Source organism: Oncorhynchus mykiss, chromosome 10 (genome assembly GCF_057628025.1).
Source record: "Oncorhynchus mykiss isolate SJ-2025 chromosome 10, ASM5762802v1, whole genome shotgun sequence".
NCBI classification, from domain to species: domain Eukaryota; kingdom Metazoa; phylum Chordata; class Actinopteri; order Salmoniformes; family Salmonidae; genus Oncorhynchus; species Oncorhynchus mykiss.
In genome coordinates this window covers 73,629,122-73,655,782 of record NC_143031.1, presented here as the reverse complement: position 1 = coordinate 73,655,782, position 26,661 = coordinate 73,629,122, and the positions used below count along the sequence as shown (strand labels likewise).

Below are 26,661 nucleotides of genomic sequence, written 5' to 3'. Positions count from 1 at the left end.
CTACTGAAAGGGCCAATCAGGAAGTTTCTGAGAAAGCGTCTTATGGATGTTGCTGTCCATAAATAGAGCTCGCCCGCTTGTAGTCCTAAAACCTGAAAATAAATAACTCTACTTCGTTCACCCATTCCTTTGAGGAATGAATAGGGTTTTGGGATAAATGCCGAAAATAAGGTCTGTGTGCTTAACACAAGCTTAGGATTATGAAGCTTTTATGTGCTGTATGTGTTTTATCTGATTACATAAATAATTCAAATTTCACAAAAGGTGACGTTAGCTGATGGAGATTATCTCATAGAACAAAATGTATAAGATCTAAGCCTGTGTTTACCACAAACCTTATTCCAAAACAAATGTTATTTGTCAAGTGCGCCGAATACAACCGGGAAATACTTACTTGTAAGCCCTTACAATACCTTACGGTCGGTCGCATGTCGAGCAGTTGCCATACCAGGCGTTGATGCAACCAGTCAGGATGTTCTCGATTGTGCAGCTGTAGAACTTTTTAAGGATCTGGGGACCAATGCCAAATCTTTTCAGTCTCCTGAGGGGGAAAAGGTGTTGTCGTGCCCTCTTCACAACTGTCTTGGTGTGTTTGGACCATGATAGTTTGCTGGTGATGTGGACACCAAGGAATTTGAAACTCTCGACCCACTCCACTACAGCCCCATCAATGTGAATGGGGTTGTGTTCGGCTCTCCTTTTCCTGTAGTCCATGATCAGCTCCTTGTTTTTGGCATTTATCCAAAAACCCTACAAAACAATTCCCATAAGCTTTGTCCAACGAACCATGGCGGAGTTAGTGCCTACAAAAAGACGACATTACTATTGCTCTCTATTAAGTAATATATGGAACGTGTGTTTCTAGCAAACCCTGGCTGATTAAATTATCTAGGGCTAACAATAAGAAAATAAATTCAACAGAGATGGGCATGCATGGATGCCGGGTGCGACAATGAAAGCTCACTCTGTCTATAACGTAGGCTAATAACTCATTTCATTTATTTAAATTATAAATCCCTATTAACTGTTCATTTTTCACTTAGCCTGATTATTTAAATAACCAATAATAATAATAATAATTGTCTGTGCATAACCTATTGCAAACAAACTAAGGAGGCAATGTCAAGCTATTGTGAAATATTTCCCCCACGTTGTTTGACCATTCCAATTCATTGCAGCAACATTGACTTTACATGGACTTACAGACGTTACTGACTTAAAATGAAATTAAATCAAATGTTATTTGTCACTTGTGCATAATACAACAAGTGTAGACTTTACTGTTGAAATGCTTACTAACAAGCCCTTAACCAACAGAGCAGTTCAAGAAGAAGAAAATATTTACCAAGTAGACTAAAATAAAAAGTAATAATAAAACAAAAACAATAACAATAACAATGTGGAGTCTATACACAGGGGGTACCGGTACAGAGTCAGTGTGGAGGCTATATACAGGGGGTACCGGTACAGAGTCAGTGTGGAGTCTATATACAAGGGGGCACCAGTACAGAGTCAGTGTGGAGTCTATATACAGGGGGTACCGGTACAGAGTCAGTGTGGAGGCTATATACAGGGGGTACCGGTACAGAGTCAGTGTGGAGTCTATATACAGGGGGTACCGGTACAGAGTCAGTGTGGAGTCTATATACAAGGGGGCACCAGTACAGAGTCAGTGTGGAGTCTATATACAGGGGGTACCGGTACAGAGTCAGTGTGGAGGCTATATACAGGGGGTACCGGTACAGAGTCAGTGTGGAGTCTATATACAGGGGGTACCGGTACAGAGTCAGTGTGGAGTCTATATACAAGGGGGCACCGGTACAGAGTCAGTGTGGAGTCTATATACAGGGGGTACAGGGGGTCTTCCCTAATCGAGTCTGTAATACCTACATGTTTCAAGCATATCACCATAGCCTCTGTATCCAAGAATGCCTAGGTAACCTGTCTACATGACTATCACACCGTAGCACTCACATATGTAGCCATGCAATGCTTTAGAAGGCTGGTCATGGCTCACTTCAACACCATCATCCCAGACACTTTGGACCCAGTCCAATTTGCATACCGCCTCAACAGATCCACAGATCACGCAATCTTTATTGCCTCTCAGGACCCTGGGACAGAACACCTCCCTTTGCAACTGGATCTGTTCACTGACAACGATGAGACAACCTATATAGAGGAGGTCAGAGACCTAACAGTGTGGTGCCAGGACAACAACCACTCCCTCAACTTCATCAAGACAAAGAAGCTGATCGTGGACTACAGGGAACGGAGGGCCGACCACGCCCCCCATCCACAACGATAGGGCTGAAGAGGAGCGGGTCGAAAGCTTCAAGTTCTTTGGTGTCCACATCACTAAGGAATTAACATGGTCCACACACACCAACACAGTTGTGGAGATGACTCAACAATGCCTGTTCCCCCTCAGCAGGCTGAAAATATTTGTCATGGGCCCTCAGGTCCTCAAAAAGTTCTACAGCTGCACCATTGAGAGCATCTTGACTGGCTGCATTATTGCTTGGTGTGGCAACTGCTTGGCATCCGACCGCATCTGACCGCAAGGCTCCCTGACATCCAGGACCTCTGTACCAGGCGGTGTAAGAGGAAGGCCCTAAAAATTGTCGGACTCCAGCCATCCAAGTCACAAATTGTTTTCTCTGCTACCGCACAGCAAGTGGTACCAATGCATCCAGTCTGGAACCATTAGGACCCTGAACAGCTTCTACCCCCAAGCCAATTCACGCACTTATCAAGAGAGCATCTCTACTGCCTCTGATCTGATGGACTCACTAAACCAAATGCTTCCTTTGTAAATTATGTCTGAGTGTTGTAGTGTGCCCTGGCTATCTATAAATAAAATTAATTAAGTAAAATGTCTGTTTTCTTAATATAAGGAATTTGAAATGATGTATACTTTTACTTTTGGTACTTCAGAATATTTTAGCAATTACATTTACTTTTGAACCTTAAGTATATTTAAAACCAAATACTTTTAGACTTTTACTTAAGTGGTATTTTACTGTGTGAATTTAACTTTTACTTGAGTTATTTTCTATTAATTAAGGCATCTTTACTTTTACTCAGGTATGACAATTTAGTCTTTTTTTCCACCACTGCTCATCACGTGCGCTGTTGCTACTGTTAATTATCTATCCTGTTGACGAGTCACTTCAACCCTACCTATAGGTACGTATTTCAATGACCTTCTAGCTCTGCACATTGACACGGTACTGGTACCCAGCCTTGTGTATATAACCAAGTTATACAGTCGCTATATTTTTCATCCTGCATTCTTGGGTAATTATTTGACTGTTAGTCTGCACCTGTTGTTTAAAAAGCATGTGACAAATAACGTTTGAGAAGAGAAGAGAGACAGAGGCGAGAGGCGTTTCATATGAAATCGCCACTTCAAAAGTAGTCTGCATTGTCGAATTATTTTTAACATTACTTTTACCATCCCATTAATTGCAGTGGCATTGATAACGACACATAGCCTACAGACACTAACCAGTCGCGATTCATTCGGTTACTATTCCCTCTCCAAAGTGTAAACATTTTCGAGTAGCTGTTCCGCTGTCTACCGATGGAGGACCGTGCTGAATTGAGCATACATACAGAAGGCGACACTGAATCAGATTTCAAGGAATCTGTTGGATAATGGGGGATGAATGGATGACTGAACGAAACAGACTAACATAGGGTAAACATAGCTTACTTTTCTAGAGAACTACCTCACAATTATGTAGCATTTTGAGGGTGATTGAGGCAATGTAAAATATATGCTAAACCTGAAATATAACTAAAAAGTCACAGAATCAATCTAAGTTTATAAGGCCATAGCATTGCTTATGATTCTGTGAATGAAGGTAATAAAAACGATGTATTAACGCATGCATTTGATCATAAATACCTAACTTGTATTGCATCCCAAAGGCTATAATCCCATTCAGTAAAACACGCTCCACATAATGTCCAGGGATGACAACAACAATGTTATCAAATAGTTAGATATATGCATGAATTAAAGTCAATGCGCCGTGAAAGAGACTGCGCATGTAACGCTCTTGTTAAAACACACCATTCATGCATGCATTAATGGCCGGGGAGCAACGTGAAGATGCAAACTAACTGTCTAGTGGGCACAGAGTTTCAATTGACCCTTAATGTTCCCGTGGTTTTGTTAATGCATTGTCTATCCGTGATGGCATTTGGAATAAAGATCTATCCTACTACAGTGTCTTTATTGAGTGTTTCCACACGAAACCCAGACAAATAAATACCATGATATGGATATTTAGGATTTTCACGAAATGTAATCCATAGAATAGTCCGTTGAAGGAAGGATTGTTAACATATTGTATCTAAATGCATTATTGAGAAATTGTTTATTTAAATAATTGTTCTATGGCCTACGTATACAGTTGTGTTACATATTTATTATACTTCTTAAAGACTCCATTGTGTTTAATCTGTATGTGCTTCTCTGGCTACAAAGCAAACATTTGTGTCATATGGAGCTTTGCCGCTTGTTCTGTAATATAAATACTATTTAGATTTCAATAACTTTAACAATAATGTAGCCTAATAATTGGGCAGTGCGTTCTCTCTCTCTTTCCCTCGCTCCCCCTCTCTCTCTCTTTCCCTCCCTCCCCTCTCTCTCTCTCTCTCTCTCTCTTTCCCTCGCGCTCTCTCTCTCTCTTTCCCTCGCTCTCTCGCTCTCTCTGTCGATCTCTCTCATGCACGCACACACGCACACACACACACACACACACACACACACACACACACACTGTCGAATGATTTATGTAACATTACTGTGCATCTCATTACTGTGAGCATCTGAGAAAATCATGCCAAGATTTGTGGTACAGCGGGTTGATGCATGAGCCCCATTTATCTAGGACACATCACCTAGCTACTTCATTACTAACACACACACACACACGCACACAAACCGACGCACGTAGAAAAGCGCGAGCACGAATGATGAGCTCTTTCTCTCACACACGCACAGACACACCACACACATGCACACACACACGCACGCACACACAGCAAGGATGCTAAACCTGCCACATCATGTCGCTTTACTAGCGGGCTGTAAAAACTTGCGTTCCAGACTAGAGGGAGCTCGAGATGAGCTGACGTCACTTCAGCTCGAGCTGCCACAGGGCGCTCATTCGAGGTCATGTTCTCTAATAAAAGCCGGTCCCGTAAAATGATTAATTACAGAGTGGCAAAGAATCAGAAAAAAAGGCCCCGATGGAAGAAAGCCTTGTATTCATTAAGATGATACCATATCCAGTGACTGTGCTGTGACTCGCTTCTATTCTATTCTGGGGATGTGGACACCCTTGATAAATCTCCCTCTCTTCATAAGGCTTGTCTCGGTCTGCTAATGACTTGTCCGGAATGAACACTAAATGGATTGTGATAACAAAGCTACGCTAGGCAGCGTGCTCCGCTCATGTCTGTTTCCACTGGGCACAGACGTCACATCAACGTCTATTCCACGTTGGTTCAACATAATAACATTGAAAACGACTTGGAAACAACGTTGATTCAACCAGGGTGCCCAGTGGGATATATGGAATGTCATCCGTTTTGCTAATTAAAACTTAAACAGCACTGCGGTTCAGCAGTGATGGCATGCGCTCAGGAAGCCTGCTGATGGGCTTCTCCACACTCATTGGTAGCTTTAGGACCCCAGGGGAAGGCTGACAAACAGGGCTGCAGGGGCAGAGACAGTTTGCTGTCTGGGAGAGATGAAAACTTCACTAATGTCTTAAGTCAGAGCCGTGGGAAAGATACAGTCATCTGGTGGCGATGAACCGTAACGCACGGCGACGGGAAAGAAACTGCGCGACCAGAGAAACTCGACCTGCACTCAACATTTTCCTTCCTTGGGAGAACAGATACGTATCTCTATCGCTCTTTCTCGCCCCCTCCCTCCACCCTCTCTCATAGACTTTCTAAGATACAGCGTCTGAATTCAGATGCGGTGCACTTCCAAGGCGAGCATCAGCATCACTACAGAGATTCTGGCTCGGATAAAATCGGAAGAGCGCGTTTTCGTCCTCGGTTATTTTCGATTCATCTAGTTGATTAGACCCCCCCACAAACACACACACACTCCCCATATCACCCCAATACATCAGTCTTCGGAATTATAGCTGCCTCCCTACAGCTCTCCCCTTGGCTTCCCCTTTCTTCAAACCGAACAGAATTTATGTGTATTTGCCGCATGAGGACGTCCAAGCATTGGAACTCAGTTGCTGGGGTTGCAGCAATTCAGCCTGCCGCTTGCTCCGCGCCGGAGACATGAATCTACCATAACGGAATTCGCGTTCCCTGTCAAAATCGGAGAAATCAAAACTGTTTGTTTGCCGCCTCATGGGGGTTATATTTCGTTTCTGCTGGTCAATAAATGTCGTCAAGTGAATAGCTGTTATCGCCATCGCTTCAATTCCAAACTGGAGGAGTCGTGATCAACGGGAATGAAATTGAGAAAATCGTCCGCGGGTTGGAGGACGGGGCTGAGTTTAGGTCGGGAACTACGAGTCTAGATATTTCTAACTTTGTGCGCAAGACTTTCTCTTTCTATATGGACCGATCAACATCACTGGATATCGAGGCTCTGAAGGTAGGTAGACTACGTGCACACGGCAATGAGTGTGTGTGTGTATATGTGTGTGTGTGTGTGTGTGGGGGGGGGGGGGGGGGGGGGGGGGGGTCCGCGGTGCCCGACGCTTGTTACACAAGCCAGTGCGGTTGTGTGGTGGAGTGTCAAAATTTGTGCGTGGGGTGCATCTCAATATCTGAGTTGTTGCAGCCATGGTGTTCTCTCTCAGCTGTGTGATACATTGCATTGTCCACATTGGGGATTTAGAATGCATTGAGGTTGAAACGTCTCGAACGTGTTGGGAGCTGCTCTGTTTTGCGGGGAATATGTGTAATGAGCTCTCTCTCTGTCTCACTCTCTCTATGCCTCTGTCTCTATCTGTGTCTCTCTCTCTCTCTGTGTCTATGTCTCTCTCTCTCTGTGTCTCTCTATCTGTATCCCTCTCTGTCTCTCTCTGTCTCACTCGCTCTATGCCTCTGTCTCTATCTGTGTCTGTCTCTCTCTGTGTCTATGTCTCTCTCTCTCTGTCTCTCTATCTGTCTCTCTGTGTGTGTGTATCTCTCCCACTCTCTCTCTTTCTCTGTCTCTCTGTGTCTGTCTCGCTCTGTATACCCCTCTCACCACCTGCGTCCCCTCGTGTTCAGTGTTCAATAATAGGATATAATCTGGGGAGAGTTCCCTCTTTCTCACCATCTTAATTTATAGGCTGTTATATGTGTTGTAACACATGGGGAATGAAAACAAATCAAATCAGATTGCGTGCTATCAACATGTCCATGTTATGAAGGACAAGTGTGCTGTTAGAGTTGAAATGGTGCGTATGAGAACATATGGACCGAATGATGCCCAGTTTGCGCCCCGATTTGTAAACATACGTCTCAAGTACAAATCTCTAAGGCAGATACTCTCTATTGCCAGTAATTGGGCAAAATATCAGAATTGGGATGCCTGTGTAAACGCAACTTTAGCGACCAAGCACGCACTGTGATCACACTGACATGTAACCTAGCCCCTGCATGCACACAGAATTCCAATTCCGCCGTTCTGAGGCCATTCGGTAGGGTATCGATCCGCGGCTGAAAAAAGACCCGGGACTATTTTGACGCCCCATTTAAATCAGGGAGCTGGAGCGATTGGTTTCATTGATCGAACCGATGATTGCATAGATCAGACAATCGACGGGAATTAATACATTTTGGCTGGTTGTTGAAGTTTTGATGATGCTCTAATATTCCACATTAGTTAGTACAGGTGTGCGTAATTGTCCCTGACCAGTCCCATATGTTAGGCTAATGGTTGCAATCATTCTGACTACTTTTCCCGTTCATGAATGTTAATTGGAAGTTGACATGGATTGGTTTGTTTGAGCTTTTAAACCTCGAATTTGTAATGGTTGAATTTACAGGATAATGTTGTGCATATTCGCCACCACACGTGCCAAATGTTCCCATTTTATAAAATGTATTTAAATAAACAAATGTATTTATAAAGCTATTTATACATCAGCTGATATCTCAACACAGAAACCCAGCCTAAAACCCCAAACAGCAAGCAATGCAGGTGTAGAAGCACCATTGGCGAGGAAAGGTCATCATATCCATAGTTAGCTTCTTTTTTTTTTTTAAGTTAAAGATTTGGCAAATAGTTCAAAAGCAAGGCCTTAATGGCCAATCACTAATGTGCACTTTAAACTAGAGTCCCATGGGATAATAAGCAATCAAACATTTGGAAGTCATCCAAGAAGCAAAAAAAGAGGATCTGGCTCATGATGCCATGCTGGCCTGGGTTTGTGTGGCAGTACTATTTCGCCACCATCGTCTGTGCCCATAGCTTCCCAAACTCGGTCTTCGTAACCCCAAGTGTTGCACATTTAGGTTTTTGCTCTAGCACTACACAGCTGGTTCAACTAATCATCAAGCTCTGATTATTTGAATCAGCTGTGTGGTGTTAGGGCAAAACCCAAAACGTGCCCCACTCGGGGTCCCGAGGACCGGGTTTAGGAAACCCTGCCATAGACTGCCACAGGTGGCAAGGGTATTATAGCTAAAGATCTGCACAATCATAACACTCAGTAGAGGAACCCCACTTATGTTGGCAAACTGAGCCTTGGTTTGACTAGCTAGTTAACCCCTCCCTCTCTTAATCTGTCCATCCCTCTCTTCTTCCCTGGAAGGATAAGGCTGCCTGCATTCCAAATGGCACCCTGTTCCCTTTATGCCACTATATAGGGTATCGAGACGCACCCTAACCGTGGGTTGTTTTCTGGAGTAGTGGTCCCTAAACTTTAGTGCTAATGACCTTTTTTTTTTGTGTGTGTGTGACCCACCTGTTTTTCTAGCCACGACCCATTGGCCTTGAGCTTGCCTATATGGAGGGGCCAACCACTCGACCATTTGAAAACGCTCAATCTTGTCCTCAGTATTCACAACGTGTCTCGAAGTAGGTTCACTGATCTAGGATCAGGTTCACCCTTGTCTATTTAGTATAATCTAAAAGAAAAATCTGATCCCCGAACAGCACTTTACTCTGAGATGCTTTGTAAGTAAGGCCCCAGGGGGCCTGATATTGATTGTAAGCTGTAGTCTATTATCAGTTAGATTCATTAGGGCAAAGCACACACTAGGCCCGGCGCAGTCAGAACATCAGAACATCAGAACATCAGAACATTAGAACATTAGAACATTAGCGTGTGTAATTAACGTGTCATGGGCTATTGTTTGGACAGAAGTGGTATACGCGGTAATTGAACCGAGGGAGGGGCAAAGAGGACTCTGAAAGAAGGCGTGGCTTGAAGAGTAGAGGAGATTATAAACTAAGCGAACACCAAGCGAGCGGTGGCGGCATTTTAGCGGGGAGGGGAGTCACGGCGATATAGTCTAATTACAGTACCAATTCTGCTTAGCTTCTTATCCCCAGGCAAATATGTCAGTTAAACTCAGAGTTGATCAGATTGTTCCCCGTCTCTCCTCCTTCATCTAAACTGCAAAGAAAGTGCAATTCAATTTACTGGAAAGCTTTCAGAGATGGATACCCCGGGAAGCAGAGCACTTCAAACAGAGAGTGTCCTGCTCCAAAGGAAATGGAAACGCTTGCTAATTAATCAGATCAGACTGAAACCAATGGGATATTTGAGCGATATTGACTTTTAGTCACAGCAGCATCATATATTGCCTGATTTTAGGATTGGTTATCTGAACTTGACCTTTGTGGGGTCACATTATAGTTGATAGAACGTCACTGGTCAATCCTCATCATGATTGGCAGCTGCTGTGAAAGAGGGGTTAAAATGACGTCTAGGGATTGGGGATGCGGCCAATCCAAACGGTATCCGTCTGCGCATACAGCGGGCTTAAATCGAATGTTTTTCCTACAGCTATACAATAGCTTGAGTAATATTTGCCTGTGCACTACTCTGTGTTTGTCTTTACATTGCCTGGGTCTTGACTCGAGTTCCATCTGACTAAGTCTTGCCGACTGACTCTGGGGGTGTGTCTGTCTCCTCCATCCGTTCTATACTTAATTAACTGCGGCAGCCCGAAAAAGGGCACTCCGATTACAACATTGGCTTCAGCTACACGTACAGCAGCGCCGAGTATCAAATGATTAATACATATTTGCAGAGGAGGAAACGGTTGTGTAGAACATTTCCCGCCGATAGCCTTCAGCGTGTGCTTGGGAACGGCAGGCAATTTGCCCGTGTTGTGTGTGTGCACAGGTGTCGAGGAGTTAAACACCTGGCGACGGCGGGAAAAGGTTAACGCCGCACACGGGGCTTTGTTCCGGATTACCGGATACAATTTCGACATAATGAACTAAGTGATGCAAAAGTTATTGAGGTATAAAATGTGGCATTACACTAGTACAGGCCCTGATGCGTTCTACTGCTACGTTTCCCATTTCTTTAATTCTCCACTCCAAACCTGCTTGCTGGCTGCCTCCTCCTCTCTTATTACAGATGAAATGGAGAGAGGCTTTAATAGTTGTTTAATTTACACCATTAATCACCCTGTTATGCTATTACTGCTCACATTATTACTGCAATCTTCCAAGAAGCGTTTTTATAATTGCTTCCATTGTTCTAGTAGGGGTGGCCATGGAAACGACGAGACTGCTTGCTTACTGTAGAGTTAGTAACTGGGCCCAGGGACAGTAGGAAGACCGAGGCAGTCTAAAGCAAGGAGCATTTATCATTTCCCATTCTGACAAATTCCGCGAACAAATCTCTCCTTCAGCCACGTGTTTGCCTGTGTTTCACCCTCTATGTGGACTGACATTGGTTGTCTAGTGCCATGACGCTCGACGCTATTTGTCAAGTTGATGTACAGTTGAAGTCGGAAGTTTACATACAAGTACATTTAAACTCAGTTTTACACAATTCCTGACATTTAATCCAAGTAAAAATTAGGATTAGGATCACCAATCTATTTTAAAAATGTGAAATGTCAGAATAATACTGGAGAGAATTATTTATTTCAGCTTTTATTTCTTTCATCACATTCCCAGTGAGTCAGAAGTTTACATACACTTAATTAGTATTCGGTAGCATCGCCTTTAAATAGTTGAATTTGGGTCAAACGTGTCAGGTAGCCTTCCACAAGTTTCCCACAATAAATTGGGTGAATTTTGGCCCATTTCTCCTGACAGAGCTGGTGTAACTGAGTTAGGTTTGTAGGCCTCCTTGCTCGCACACGCTTTTTCAGTTCTGCCTACACATTTTCTATAGGATTGAGGTCAGGGCTTTGTGATGGCCACTCCAATATCTTGACTTTGTTGTCCTTAAGCCATTTTGCCACAACTTTGGAAGTATGTTTGGGGTCATTGTCCAGTTGAAAGACACATTCGTGACCAAGCTTTAACTTCATGACTGATGTCTTGAGATGTTGCTTCAACATATCCACACAATTTTCCTCATCTATTCTTTGAAGTGCACCAGTCCCTCCTGCAGCAAAGCACCCCCACAACATGATGCTGCCACATCCGTGCTTCACGGTTGGGATGGTGTTCTTTGTCTTGCAAGCTTCCCCCTTTTTCCTCCAAACATAACAATGGTCATTATGGCCAAACAGTTCTATTTTTGTTTCATCAAATCAGAGGACATTTCTCCAAAAAGTACGAGCTTTGTCTCCATGTGCAGTTGCAAACCGTAGTCTGGCTTTTTTATGGCGGTTTTGGAGCAGTGGCTTCTTCCTTGGTGAGCGGCCTTTCAGGTTTTGACAATATAGGACTCGTTTTACTGTGGATATAGATACTTTTGTACCTGTTTCCTCCAGCATCTTCACAAGGTCCTTTGCTATAGTTCTGGGATTGATTTGCACTTTTCGCACGAAAGTACGTTCCTCTCCAGGAGACAGAATGCGTCTCCTTCCTGAGCGGTTGATGTGCTGCGTGGTCCCATGGTGTTTATACTTGCGTACTATTACTTGTACAGATGAACGTGGTACCTTCAGGCATTTGGAAATTGCTCCCAAGGATGAACCAGACTTGTGGAGGTCTACAATCTTTTTCTGAGGTCTTGGCTGATTTCTTTTGATTTTCACATGTCAAGCAAAGAAGCACTGAGTTTGAAGGTAGGCCTCCAAATACATCCACAGGTACACCTCCAATTGACTCAAATGATGTCAATTAGCCTATCAGAAGCTTCTAAAGCCATGAAATCATTTTCTGGAATATTCCAAGCTGTTTAAAGGCACAGTCAACTTAGTGTGTAAATAATTGTTGGACAAATGACTTGTGTCATGCACAAAGTAGATGTCCTAACTGACTGCCAAAACTATAGTTTGTTAACAAGAAATTTGTGGAGTGGTTGAAAAACGAGTTTCATTGACTCCAACATAAGTGTATGTAAACTTCCGACTTCAACTGTATAGTCAGGTTGATAAAGCCTTACAAGGGCCTGGCGATCTTCCGTATATGACCTAGGGAGTTGAGCGAGCGACATGCATCCTCTTGAGACGGCCATACTTACCAGCTAATATAGAGTGATGGTTGATCCAAGCAGCAGTCAGTCAAGCTGCAGGGGGCCCCGGGGGCCTTGGTGAGTAAACACTTTGGTTCACACACTACAAACACCGAAGCCAAGCCATGCATAAGGGAGCACATGTTGAACTCTGCTCCCTCCCTCCTCCCCGCGGTTCCACCGCTCTGACAAGTTAATAACAGTCAGATCTCAGGTCCGACCACGGCTGAGGAGCATAGGGGGACTGGCAACTGCGCTCCCGCTCAAGGGCGCTACTGACACCTCATCATGAGTCAAATGGAGCAGGATTGGCGGCGAGGGGGCGAGGCGGCCGCGCTGGCGTAAAGTAAGGAGTGCGGCGGCTCGAGAATGACGGACGAGTCGGGGTGATTGAAAGAGCGAAGGGAGAAGAGGGCCTCTCCTGCCTCACACTCTTCTCTAGGTTTTTGGAGTGAGACGATGCGGGGACAGAGAGGGGATGTGACACGCCTCAGAGCAACTAAGGGATGATGGAGTGACTGACAGTGCAGCCACTTAGTCAGGGTCAGGATCATGGTTGGGGATGAGACTTGACCAAGACAAAGTAAACCTTGTCTGAGCCAGAACGATTCATAGGGCAGGAGCTTGTCTCATCTTTCTGTAGCGTGAGGATTTGTATTGGCATTTGTTAGGATCCCCACACTCTTCCTTGGGTCCAAAACGATTACATCACAACAAAACAGCTTACATCATAAATAACACAATACATCATACAATAATTATTACATCATTACTCAATCATTACACATTTAGAATACAAAGTGTACAATACAATACAATAATATTACTATGTTTTTTATTGGACAAGTTTAGGTAGTCCCTCCCTTTTCAGTACGCTTTCTTCCATTTGGTTCCTAATGAATGCAACCCATGTCCAGACAAAACCAGGTTCAGAGACAGGTCTGGTGGTCTGGATCAGGGATATCGTTCAGTAAAAAAATAACAATGAGAATGAAATCTCTGGGGTATTTATTCTGCTTGAATAAATTCAAATTTTCATTGATTCAATCAGCCCAACTATGTTTACTGTCACACCAAATCCAATATCACTGGAGTCCCATTAAAAGACAAATTGTGTTTTTGCATAATCGTAGATAATTTCCGGATGTTGGTTTTTGATTGAACGTGACCTTAGATCCAACCTCATCAAGACTCCTAATGTCCCTCTGTACTGAAGCATCAGGAAGGAAATGTCAAAGCACATTGGTCTGGCAAGCGTCCAAGTACCCAGTGAGGATGTCTGGTCTCCCCGTTCACCCCCGTCCACTCCCCTCCCTCCCACCACGTAGTCTATTTACACCGACCTGGGTCTATTATTTTCATGTGGTTGTGATTCAGACACTTTCTGAGCTGTTCTTGGCTGTGTTTGTGTGGCCCTGTTTGATGTGCTTTGTTGTCCTTTGTGTTGTACGTTTCACACCTCCGTGATTCTGCCGCTCGTCGCCTCGCCAATGTCCTGAGAATATTCCAGAGACTTAAAAAGGGACTTTATTTGTTTGCGCGTTTGCGCTGCTATTCAAATATTCCCGACAGGCTTTGAAAGCTCTTTGTCAACCAATGTCAAGGTGGTGTGACAACAAATTGCATTGTCAGAAATGACAGATATCGCTAAAGAAAAAACAAATAGTTGAAAACCAAGACTTGTTTCCGTTTATTATTTCAATTGTTACCCTTTTTCCTCCCAGATCTGCTTCTCCATTGTAGACTTCACGAAGAAAGAATGTATTTTTTTTTCTCAAAGAATTTCAAATCATTTTTCAATCAGTCCCTTTATTGTATAACAATAATGGTTTTGTGTAGTGGTTGGAAGGACATTGACCACAATTGTTGCTACCAACTCCACATATAATTTAGTCTTTTCTGAGCATGTTACCTGGGCAGGAAAACTCCAGGCCCCAGTTATAGCTAGGGCCAGATCAAGGGGCATGTGTGTGAGTGTGTGTGTGTGTGTGTGTGTGTGTGTGTGTGTGTGTGTGTGTTTGTGTGTGAGCACAACTGACCAACCTCTGTTCATAGACAACATATACGCATTCTCCTCTCCAGTCTCCCACCACCCACGAGCCATAATCACATAGCCCACTTTAAACCGATCTCAATGTCATCTCTCAAAAAGCCAAGTTTTCCTATTGGACAATAAGAAGGAAGGAAAGAATAGAGACAATTTTTTTCTAAAAGAACTGTGTAATAGATATTTTATTGGTGGTTGTGAAGGGCAGAGCTGCTCAGCTCGGCTCGACATAGCTGCACATATAGTTTTATCTTCTTCCCCATTCAGCCTATTGATTCTCCCCACCAACATGAAAGGCATTGTGCTGGCTCTGGCGGTTGGATGTTTTTGTTCTGCATAGCTCTGTATCTATCTAAACCCCAGCAACACGGACATATTCTGGAACACTACATTACGTTCCCCCTCAGTAGGAGCTGCACAAACCCAGACAGACCCAGATTATTGTGATTAAACTTGGCCCTGGACTAAACATGAATCCAAATGGAAAATCGACATTGAAAATGCATGACTCATTTTAATCTGGGTCCAGGAAACCGACTTCGCAGGTTCACTGGGTTTTCTTCCAATGGTGTATCCGTTCCATCTAGCGCCGTTGGTACGTTGGAACGGTTCCGTTCAGCGGGATGTCTGTTCTATTTCTAGTTACTTGATGCAGTACATTAGGTCTTAATGACCTTGTAAGCCCTGGATAACTCCGTTAGATAAACACACCGGATACGGAGCTAACATTCCGTTATGATTTATTCACAAAGTGGCATGCAGTCATTCGCAGTGTTGCACTTCCGTTTAGCTCAGTTCGTTCTCTCACTTCTCACATGTTCTCTACCTGCACCCACTACTAGTCAAGGTGACTTACAGAAAGCTCCTCACGAGGAGCTAAAATGGTTGCCATTTACCCAGGCGCATGCCATTATAGCCAGTGTCTGAGCTGCATTAGGCAGATTCTTCTCAAGGGCATTATAACAGGAGCGGTGACTGTTACACATCCCGCGAGGAAGCGCAACTTATCCTCAACAACGATAGCTACTACTCTCAGCAACTGTTACGCTGCTAGCTAGAGGGACATTTTATCCCTCGGCCAGAGATTCAAGAAATGTTCCAACACCATGGAGGTAGTTCATCCTGGATCAAACTGCAAGCCGTTAGAAAGCAATGATGCGTTATGTATTCTAGTAAACATACCAGGGTGCATATCTATTGGCAAAGTGTGACATCGTTCAACATATGACTGTGAGCACTGAGAGGGACATGGGGGGAGAGATGTGATGGAGGGAGATTGAAGATGGAGAGTGAGACAGAGATTGGCGACGGAGGGAGAGAGAGAGAGAGAGAGAGAGAGAGAGGAGGGTTATACATGAGCGAGGGAATGAGATGGGTTGATGGAGGGAGAGTGAATGAGGGAGAGAATGAGATGGAAGAGAGAGCGAGAGACTGAGATGGGTTGATGGAGGGAGAGATGAGAGGGAGAGAATGAGATGGAAGAGAGAGCGAGAGACTGAGATGGGTTGATGGAGGGAGAGTGGATGAGCGAGGGAGGAAGGATAGAGTTGCATCAGCCTGGGTATTGTCAGCAGTCACACTTGTCAGCAGTGCTCTGATCTCATCTGGCTGATTACCTCTGTGCCATTGCCTTTGAAGCCTGGAGAGACAGACAGACGGGAAGACAGACGGCTGCTTTCCTACCACACTTTCCTGTCATCCTCAAATCCGTCATGTATTTCCTTTTTTTGGCACAGTGTTCACATCACGTCCAGGCCCTCTCCCTTCTGGGTAGCACAGGTCGACGCTACACGGGTCTGATTGGGGATTGTGTGTGAGGAGGGGAGAGGAGGCAGAGGAGAGACAGAGGCCAGTGTGAGGAAGATGCTTGTCTCAGACAGTCAATGTGTTAGTCATTACGCCTGATACACAGTCACAGCCCCGATCCACACACCTGATCTGCCCAGCTTAGTGATTACAGGAACACTGCCTCAGACAACCCTAGTGATGCTGCAGTAGAGCACAGGTAATGTGAAGGAGAGAGAGGGAGAGAATGGAGGGAGAGAAAGTGGGGAGGGAGAGTTTGGAGGGAGAGTGGGAGAGTGGGGAGGGAGGGAGAGTGGGGAGGGAGAGAAAGTGGGGAGGGAGAGAAAGTGGGGAGGGAGAGAAAGTGGGGAGGGAGAGTTTGGAGGGAGAGTGGGAGAGTGGGGAGGGAGGGAGAGTGGGGAAGGAGAGAAGGGAGGGGAAGAATACAGTATGTTGGTTGGTGAGAGAGGCAGGAGAGGTGAGTGAAAGATGGAGAGAAAGATAGAATATGTGGGAAGAAAAAGTGAGTGTGAAAATGAGAGGATGGAGCAGGCATGTCAGATGGTAAGAGGGGCAGGAGGTAAGAAGTGAGGGAAAGAGGGGGAGAGAGGGAGGGAGAGAAGGCATCGGCCCAGCATTGTTGCCTGTGTGTAGAGGCAGGCAGCCCAAAAAAAAGCACAGTGTCACCCTGTTGCTTAGAGACAGATGGTCCCCCCACCCGCATGGGGTGAAATGGGGGCCAGGGTGGAGAGAGGGGAGGGAGGAAGGGGGAGAGGGGGAGTGGAGAGAGCACCTTGGGGAGGAGAGGGGAGGGCATTGTGGGATAGGTAGCGGTGTAAGGGGCAGGGGGAGATGTTTATTTATTTAGCATTTTGTACTTGAACTATTTGTACATCGTTACAACACTGTATATAGACATAATATTACATTTGAAATGTCTTTACTCTTTTGGAACTTATGAGAGCGTAATGTTTACTGTTCATTTTTTATTGTTCATTTCACTTTTGTTTATCTATTTCACTTGCTTTGACAATGTAAACATACAGTGCATTTGGAAAGTATTCAAGCCCCTTGACTGTTTCCACATTTTGTTACATTAAAGTATTTTTCTAAAATGGATTACATTTCTTTTTCCCCATCATCTATCTACACATAATACCCCATAATGACAATGCAAAAACAGGTATTTATTTATTTTTGCTAATTTCTTAAAAATTCAAAACTGAAATATCACATTTATATGACTGTAATGGTTTTCCTCCTCTTCTGAGGAGGAGTAGGAAGGATCGCACCAATATGCAGCGTGGTAAGTGTTCGGGAAGGATCGGACCAATATGCAGCGTGGTAAGTGTTCGGGAAGGATCGGACCAATATGCAGCGTGGTAAGTGTTCGGGAAGGATCGGACCAATATGCAGCGTGGTAAGTGTTCGGGAAGGATCGGACCAATATGCAGCGTGGTAAGTGTTCGGGAAGGATCGGACCAATATGCAGCGTGGTAAGTGTTCGGGAAGGATCGGACCAATATGCAGCGTGGTAAGTGTTCGGGAAGGATCGGACCAATATGCAGCGTGGTAAGTGTTCGGGAAGGATCGGACCAATATGCAGCGTGGTAAGTGTTCGGGAAGGATCGGACCAATATGCAGCGTGGTAAGTGTCCGTCATTTTATTAAACTGAACTGAACACTACAATACAAAGCAAACAAAAAGAACAACCGAAACAGTTCTGTCTGGTAACTAATACAAAGACAGAAAACAACTACCCACAACCCATAGTGGGAAAACAGGCTGCCTAAGTATGGTTCTCAATCAGAGACAACGATAAACAGCTGCCTCTGATTGGGAACCATACCAGGCCAAAAACAGAAATACAAAAACATAGAACAACACATACAGTGGGGAGAACAAGTATTTGATACACTGCCGATTTTGCAGGTTTTCCTACTTACAAAGCATGTAGAGGTCTGTAATTTTTATCCAGAAATTCACATTGTAAAAATCCAGAAAATAACATTGTATGATTTTTAAGTAATGAATTTGCATACAATGTGATTTTCTGGATTATTGTATTGGATTCCGTCTCTCACAGTTGAAGTGTACCTATGATAAAAATTACAGGCCTCTATATGCTTTGTAAGTAGGAAAACCTGCAAAATCGGCAGTGTATCAAATACTTGTTCTCCCCACTGTAGAATGCCCACCCCAACTCACGCCCTGAACAAACTAAAATAGAGACATAAAAAAGGAACTAAGGTCAGGACGTGACAATAACTATTCAGACCCTTTACTCAGTACTTTGTTGAAGCACCTTTGGAAATGATTACAGCCTTAAGTCTTCTTGGGTATATCGCTACAAGCTTGGTACACCTGTATTTGGGGTGTTTCTCCCATTCTTCTCTGCCGATCCTCTCAAGCTCTGTCAGGTTGGATGGGGAGCGTCGCGGCACAGCTATTTTCAGGTCTCTCCAGAGACGTTCGATCGGGTTCAAGTCCGGGCTCTGGCTGGGCCACTCAAGGACATTCAGAGGCTTGTCCCCCAAGCCACTCCTGCGGTGCCTTGGCTGTGTGCTTAGGGTCGTTGTCCTGTTGGAAGGAGAACCTTCGCCCCAGACACCATGCTTCACCGTAGGGATGGTGAAGGTTTCCTCCAGACGTGATGCTTGGCGTTCAGCCCATTTTAGAATAAGGCTGTAACCTAACAAAATGTGGAAAAAGTGAAGGGGTCTGAATACTTTCTGAATGCACTGTATGATTCCCATGCCAATAAAGCCCTTTGAATTTAATTGATTCTAATTGATGGAAAGGGAGGGGGGAGAAGAGCACCAAGCGGAGACACACCCTATAATGGAGATGGAGGAGGAGGGAAGGAGCTGGAGAGAGGGGAGGGCTTTGGGGGATAGGTAGGGGTGAAGACCCTCTAGAGAGAGAGAGAATGTCATCATTACCATAGGGGTATATTCTCTGGGGACAGTGGGTTATAGTGGGTCACACCTGGGGGATTCTGTAGGCGGCAAAGACAAACGGTGTAGGATTGTGTAAAGAGATGTGTTTGGTCCGTCCTATTGAACGCGCCAACGTGAAAGTCAAGTATGCAGAAAACTGCAAGGAGACAGTATCATAACGGATCTATTTGGATGAAATCTTGTGTAAATCATAACTTGATCTGTATTTGGATGGTTCACTACAGGCATCGGTAGTACAGTGCTGGAACAAGCAAGCACCATTACGTAGCGATAGATTATCTTGCTTTTCAAACATGAGGTTGAACATCCTTGAGGATATAGATTCTAGATCAAGCCCTGACATGACTGTTGATTTCCTTTCTCCTGTCTCATCCATGTTGTTTGCAGTAGACGCTTCTCTTGTGTAGAGTATTTACCTCTCTTGCCCCTCCCTCCCCTCTCTCCTGTCCCTGCGGATGTCTGTGGTAGTCTGGGGGTGGAGAGGAGGAGCAGAGAGGGTTCATGATTGGGAGATGATCTACATGGCCCTGTTCTGGGAAGGCTGCCTACTTAAACCCACTATTTCACATAGCATTCATTTACCTCAGACGGATGATATTCCGGCTGCATGTAAATATGTCATCTGGCCGCTGTAGCGAGACCACTAGGCTAGCACCCCCCTCTCTGTCTGGTCCTGGGTCCCGCTCTCTCTCTCTCTCTGTACCTCTTTCCCTGTCTCACTCTCTCCCCCTCCTTTTCTCTCCCTCTCAGGTGAACGGGTGGCGATGTCGCAGCATCCCCTGATATAATTCCATCATGCTTACACACTTGCAAACACACACACACTCACACACACACAGGCAGGCACAGTCGCGACAGTCATAAACCACGGCGCTCCCTTTGCCAAGATCGTGTCTGTCCTCTTGTGCTTTGACTTTTCTGGGCTTTGGATCAATGAGCACACTAGGGGCCTCTCTCTCCCTCTCTCTCGCTCTCTCTCTCTGTCTCTCTCTCTCTTTCTCTCTCTCCATCCCCCTCTCTATTCCCTCTCTCTCTCTATTCCCTCTCTCTCTCTACTCCCTCTCTCTCTCCATCCCCCCCTCTCTCTCTCTATTCCCTCTCTCTCTCTATTCCCTCTCTCTCCATCCCCCCACTCCCTCTTCCCCCGCCCTTTCTCTCTCTCTCTCTCTCTCTCTCTCTCTCTCTCTCTCTCTCTCTCTCACTCCTATAGGAAACACACGGCTCGGCTCAGTGATGTCTGGAAATAGCCTACAGTGAAAACCATTGACTCAAGCAAAACATCACATATGCTATGTGTTGAGATACACATGTTAGTAACATGCCATATTGGTTGAGTGTTGGAGTATAATGGCTAGAACGAGCATAGAGGCTCTGACCACGGCAAATTGACTGGTAAACTCATGGGTACATTCAAAATGGCCACCAGTCTAGCCATTATGGTGTCATTGACTTGAATGAGCATGTCCGTTCCAGAGATTCTATATCTGTGGTCGGCGCGTTGAAAAACTATGCAAGCTCTTTATGCTAGTAACATAATGAACTATATATTGTGACGTTGTAAGATGGTAAAAGCCCCTTTGGCCACACCAGGAGGAGGATATGAAAGCAGACCGCGGATACTCACTGGCGGGGGCGTTCCAGGTGTGTGCAGTGCAAAATGGACCACCTGAAACGCCTCCGTTCGGTAATTCAATCCAGGGCCTCGTTTCCTCTGGGGGCCTATGAGGTCTTCCTCTTCTAGGTGGGACAAATCACTTACAATGGTAACATGGCATGCATGACTGTACTACATGTAGCCTACAGGTACTGGGGATGACTTCTAGGCCACCAGGCCATGGCAGTGTGATTATATACCTCATGAGGAACGGTGTGGCAGTGTAGCTCCTAGGGCCCTGTGTTCCTATAGGCTTAGGCTGCTAACAGCCTGTATTGCTGGAGGCAGGGGGAGGTGGCAGGGGGAAAAATAACATATGCCATTTAGCAGACGTTTTTACCAAAAGCCACTTACAGACATGCGTACAGTTTACATATGGCCGGCCCCGGCGTGAATTGAACCCACAACCTTTGGTATTGCAAGCACCATGCTCTACCGACTGAACTACACAGGACCAATGACTGAAGGAGATGAAGGGAATGATTGAGAGAGAGGGACAAAAGAGGGCAGGAGGCCCCTCCCGCTCTCTATTTCTCCCTCTATCCTTCTTTTCTCTGTCTCAGATGGCGAGGCTATTTCTGGGCTGCTCCGATCAGTCATCCCCTCTCTTCTTCCAACTGGGGAGATGAAGACATTCTCTCTCTTTCCCCAATTCATAAGTCTGTGACCTTGGCTGCTTGAAATCCCTAAATGTCTCCCTCTTTCTTCTTTTATCCTCTCTTTCTTCCAGCCCTCCTTTCATCCCAGGCTACCCCTTTTAAAATCACAATTGAGAAAAGAGGCAAGACTTTGATCCAAAGGGTTGTTTTTGAAATCACGCTATGTCAGGGAATCATCGCGATGAGTGATTCTCCGAGACACCTTAGCACATCTCTCTCTCTTTCTCTCAGCATTTGAGGGAGATTCAAAGATTTGCCTGAGGTGTTTTTTTTATCTCTTTCTTTCTTTCTCTAATCTCTCTCTCTCTCTCTCTCTCTCTCTCTCCCCACCTCTCTCTCTCTCTCTCTCTCTCTCTCTCTCTCTCCCCCTCTCTCTCTCCCCCCTCTCTCCCCCCCCCCTCTCTCTCTCTCTCCCTCTCTCTCTCTCTCCCCCTCCCACAGTCTGTCTAAGGTGTGGTGTCATTAACAAACAAAGTATTCACAGTACACATCTCTCTCTATTCTCTCCATTTATCCTTCCTCTGTATCCATCTGTCTCTGAGCCCTCCCTTCCTCCCCTTCATCCCTCCTCTCCTCCTCCTCCTTCTTTTCCACCTATCATTCTCTCTCTACTACCCTGGTTTCATTCAGTGTTAAATTAAGGATGCCTCAAGTGTTTTCTCTCTCTCTCATTATTTCGTGCAGTGATAGGTTGATGGATTGATAGGTGGATGGATTGATAGCTTGATGGATTGATAGGTGGATGGATTGATAGGTGGATGGATTGATAGGTGGATGGATTGATAGCTTGATGGATTTATAGTTTGATGGATTTATAGGTGGATGGATTGATAGCTTGATGGATTTATAGGTGGATGGATTGATAGGTGGATGGATTGATAGGTCTCAGTGAGATTGCTGATGGGTGGTTGCTGATGACCCTTGCAAATGCATACCCAGATCAGAGCACAGGCCCTCTCTCTCTCCCCCTCCCTCCCTCTCTCTCTCTCCCCCTCCCTCCCTGTCTCTCTCTCCTCCTCCTCCTCCTCCCTCTCTCTGCCCTTCTCGCTCCTCCTCCTCCCTCTCTCTGCCCTTCTCTCTCCTCCTCCTTCTCTCTCCTCCCTCTCTCTCCTCCTCCCTCTCTCTCCTCCTCCCTCTCCCTCCTCCTCCTCCCTCCCTCTCCCCCCTATCTTCTCGCTCCTCCTCCACTCTCTCTCTCTCTCTCTCTCTCTCTCTCTCTCTCTCTCTCTCTCTCTTCTCCTCCTTCTCTTTTCTGCATAGCCACTAAACCAGTGGTTGAGAATGAGAGTGCTTTTTCTGTCTCTGAGCCCTCCCTCCCTCCCCTTCATCCCTCCTCTCCTCCTCCTCCTCCCTTTCCACCTCTTCAGTCTAATTAACATGCTGCTCTGCCAGAGGCTGTTCCCCAAATGGCAACCTACTCCCTTTATAGTTCACTACTTGTGATCAGGGCCCATAGGGCTGGTCAAAGGTAGTGCACTATGTGGCTAATAGGGTGCCATTTGGGACGCATCCAGAGAGAAGCACTGACCTCAACTTAAGCAGTGACTCAAAATAGAATCCAAGTAGTGCCTTTGCTGCTGTTCGATGACCGCCCCGAGCAGGCTCTGCATCCCACATTCTCTCTTTCTCTCCCTATATTGCTTTCTCTTGTCTTCTCCACTCCCTCCCTCTCTCTATTGCTCTCTCTCTCTCTCTCTCTCTCTCTCTCTCTCTCTCTCTCTCTCTCTCTCTCTCTCTCGGGAGTTGTTGTTGTGCGGGTTGTGAGAGGGTTTTCTGTTCTTATTTCTAGATATTTTTTTTTCCTGCATGATTGTATTAGAACAAGTTGGACATGAAAATCTTTCAACTGCTTCGCGAATGAATAAAGCATTGGCTGTGTTTCTGAAAGAGGAGTGCCTCATCAACAGGCTGGTCGAGACACATGTTACTCTAAATGATGTCTTTTTGCAAATTACGCCACTGTTCTCTCCAGCTACGAGGGTTGCTCTATCCAATTTACCACTGTTCTCTCCAGCTACGAGGGATGCTCTATCCAATTTACCACTTTTCTCTCCAGCTACGAGGGTTGCTCTATCCAATTTACCACTGTTCTCTCCAGCTACGAGGGTTGCGCTATCCAATTTACCACTGTTCTCTCCAGCTACAAGGGTTGCTCTATCCAATTTACCACTGTTCTCTCCAGCTACAAGGGTTGCTATATCCAATTTACCACTGTTCTCTCCAGCTACAAGGGTTGCTCTATCCAATTTACCACTTTTCTCTCCAGCTACGAGGGTTGCTCTATCCAATTTACCACTGTTCTCTCCAGCTACGAGGGATGCTCTATCCAATTTACCACTGTTCTCTCCAGCTACAAGGGTTGCTCTATCCAATTTACTCCTGTTCTCTCCAGCTACGAGGGTTGCTCTATCCAATTTACCACTTTTCTCTCCAGCTACAAGGGTTGCTCTATCCAATTTACCACTGTTCTCTCCAGCTACAAGGGTTGCTCTATCCAATTTACCACTGTTCTCTCCAGCTACAAGGGTTGCTCTATCCAATTTACCACTGTTCTCTCCAGCTACAAGGGTTGCTCTATCCAATTTACCACTTTTCTCTCCAGCTACAAGGGTTGCTCTATCCAATTTACCACTGTTCTCTCCAGCTACAAGGGTTGCTCTATCCAATTTACCACTGTTCTCTCCAGCTACAAGGGTTGCTCTATCCAATTTACCACTGTTCTCTCCAGCTACGAGGGTTGCTTTATCCAATTTACCACTTTTCTCTCCAGCTACAAGGGTTGCTCTATCCAATTTACCACTGTTCTCTCCAGCTACAAGGGTTGCTCTATCCAATTTACCACTGTTCTCTCCAGCTACGAGGGTTGCTATATCCAATTTACCACTGTTCTCTCCAGCTACAAGGGTTGCTATATCCAATTTACCACTGTTCTCTCCAGCTACAAGGGTTGCTCTATCCAATTTACCACTGTTCTCTCCAGCTACAAGGGTTGCTCTATCCAATTTACCACTTTTCTCTCCAGCTACGAGGGATGCTCTATCCAATTTACCACTGTTCTCTCCAGCTACAAGGGTTGCTCTATCCAATTTACTCCTGTTCTCTCCAGCTACGAGGGTTGCTCTATCCAATTTACCACTGTTCTCTCCAGCTACGAGGGTTGCTCTATCCAATTTACCACTGTTCTCTCCAGCTACAAGGGTTGCTCTATCCAATTTACCACTGTTCTCTCCAGCTACGAGGGTTGCTATATCCAATTTACCACTGTTCTCTCCAGCTACGAGGGTTGCTCTATCCAATTTACCACTGTTCTCTCCAGCTACAAGGGTTGCTCTATCCAATTTACCACTTTTCTCTCCAGCTACGAGGGATGCTCTATCCAATTTACCACTGTTCTCTCCAGCTACAAGGGTTGCTCTATCCAATTTACTCCTGTTCTCTCCAGCTACGAGGGTTGCTCTATCCAATTTACCACTGTTCTCTCCAGCTACGAGGGTTGCTCTATCCAATTTACCACTGTTCTCTCCAGCTACAAGGGTTGCTCTATCCAATTTACCACTGTTCTCTCCAGCTACGAGGGTTGCTATATCCAATTTACCACTGTTCTCTCCAGCTACGAGGGTTGCTCTATCCAATTTACCACTGTTCTCTCCAGCTACGAGGGTTGCTCTATCCAATTTACCACTGTTCATTCCTGATGGCGACCTGATGCGAGAGCTCGCACGCTACTGGACATTTGCCAGCCCAATGAGATATGAGTTATGTGTAAAAATGTGTAAAAACCCACTGTTGAAACATGTTAGCGCTTGTAGAAGGAAAGTTTTAATGTTTCTAGACTCACAAACACAAACTTTAGATATTTCGTATCAGGTGAGGTTGAAGGGGAAAGCCTGCATGGTTTATGTGACTACAGGAAGTCTGAGGTGTTTTGATTGAGGGGAGATTGGACGTAAGCAGCACACATGCAAGGCACAGGAAGCGGGGCGAACAGGGCGCTGATGGCTCCTCTGTCACGTCTGGCTCCAGATCTGAGAGCAGGCTGGGGGTTTCTGGGCAGCCTCTGCCTCCACCCTGTGTCCAGACTCAACCCCAACCATTGGAATTGCAACGTTGGCATCTGAATGACCACGTCTCAGCAGTAAGGAAAGGAAAAAGTGCAGTCAAAAGGGAAGACAATGGTAGAAAAGAAAAGTTAACAATAAATTACATGATCGTTTCTTCCCCTTGTCTGTTTACCTCTTCTGGTTGTGGAACTGTACGACAGACTACACACTGGATAGGAACTGGGCGGAAGCTCATCCACATTCAGGGGTGCTTTTACCCGTATGTTAGAACAGTATGGATAGGAACTGGGCGGAAGCTCATCCACATTCGGGGGTGGTTTTACCCGTATGTTAGAATAGTATGGATAGGAACTTGGCGGAAGCTCATCCACATTCAGGGGTGCTTTTACCCGTATGTTAGAACAGTATGGATTGGTACATGTGTGGAGGGACATCAGGGAGGGAGGAGCTGGACATGGGCGAAGGGAGTGTCCTCCGAGTGTGTTCCTCTTCAGCCTGGAGTAGAAGTGGGCTCAGCAAAAAGCCGACGTTCCACCAGTGGCGTCCTTCAGGGTGCCTGACGTGGTCTCCAGCGGCGTCCTTCAGGGTGCCTGACGTGGTCTCCAGCGGCGTCCTTCAGGGTGCCTGACGGGGTCTCCAGCGGCGTCCTTCATGGTGCCTGACGGGGTCTCCAGCGGCGTCCTTCAGGGTGCCTGACGGGGTCTCCAGCGGCGTCCTTCAGGGTGCCTGACGGGGTCTCCAGCGGAGATGAGGAGGTTGACTACGGACTTCTACGCAGACCTGTACGGTGGCAGCAACACTGATCCACAGTGTGCTCAGCAGATTCTACAGGGGATGCCTAAGCTCGGGCCTGAGCAGATTGCTGGGCTGGAGGGTGATTTTTCATCTCAGGAACTAACAGTGGCTGTGCAGC

General features: G+C 45.6%; 1 protein-coding gene across 1 annotated transcript in view; it reads left to right on the top strand.

Moving 5' to 3' along the window:
- Positions 1 to 5,725: 5,725 nt before the first annotated feature.
- The window catches only part of LOC110534569 (zeta-sarcoglycan), a 323,045-nt gene continuing 302,109 nt past the window's right edge, over positions 5,726 to 26,661 (top strand). Inside the window, exon 1 of the mRNA XM_090187849.1 lies at positions 5,726 to 6,646. Coding sequence (XP_090043975.1) covers positions 6,608 to 6,646 — 39 coding nt within the window. The 5' untranslated portion in view covers positions 5,726 to 6,607. The remainder of the gene's footprint in view (positions 6,647 to 26,661) is intronic.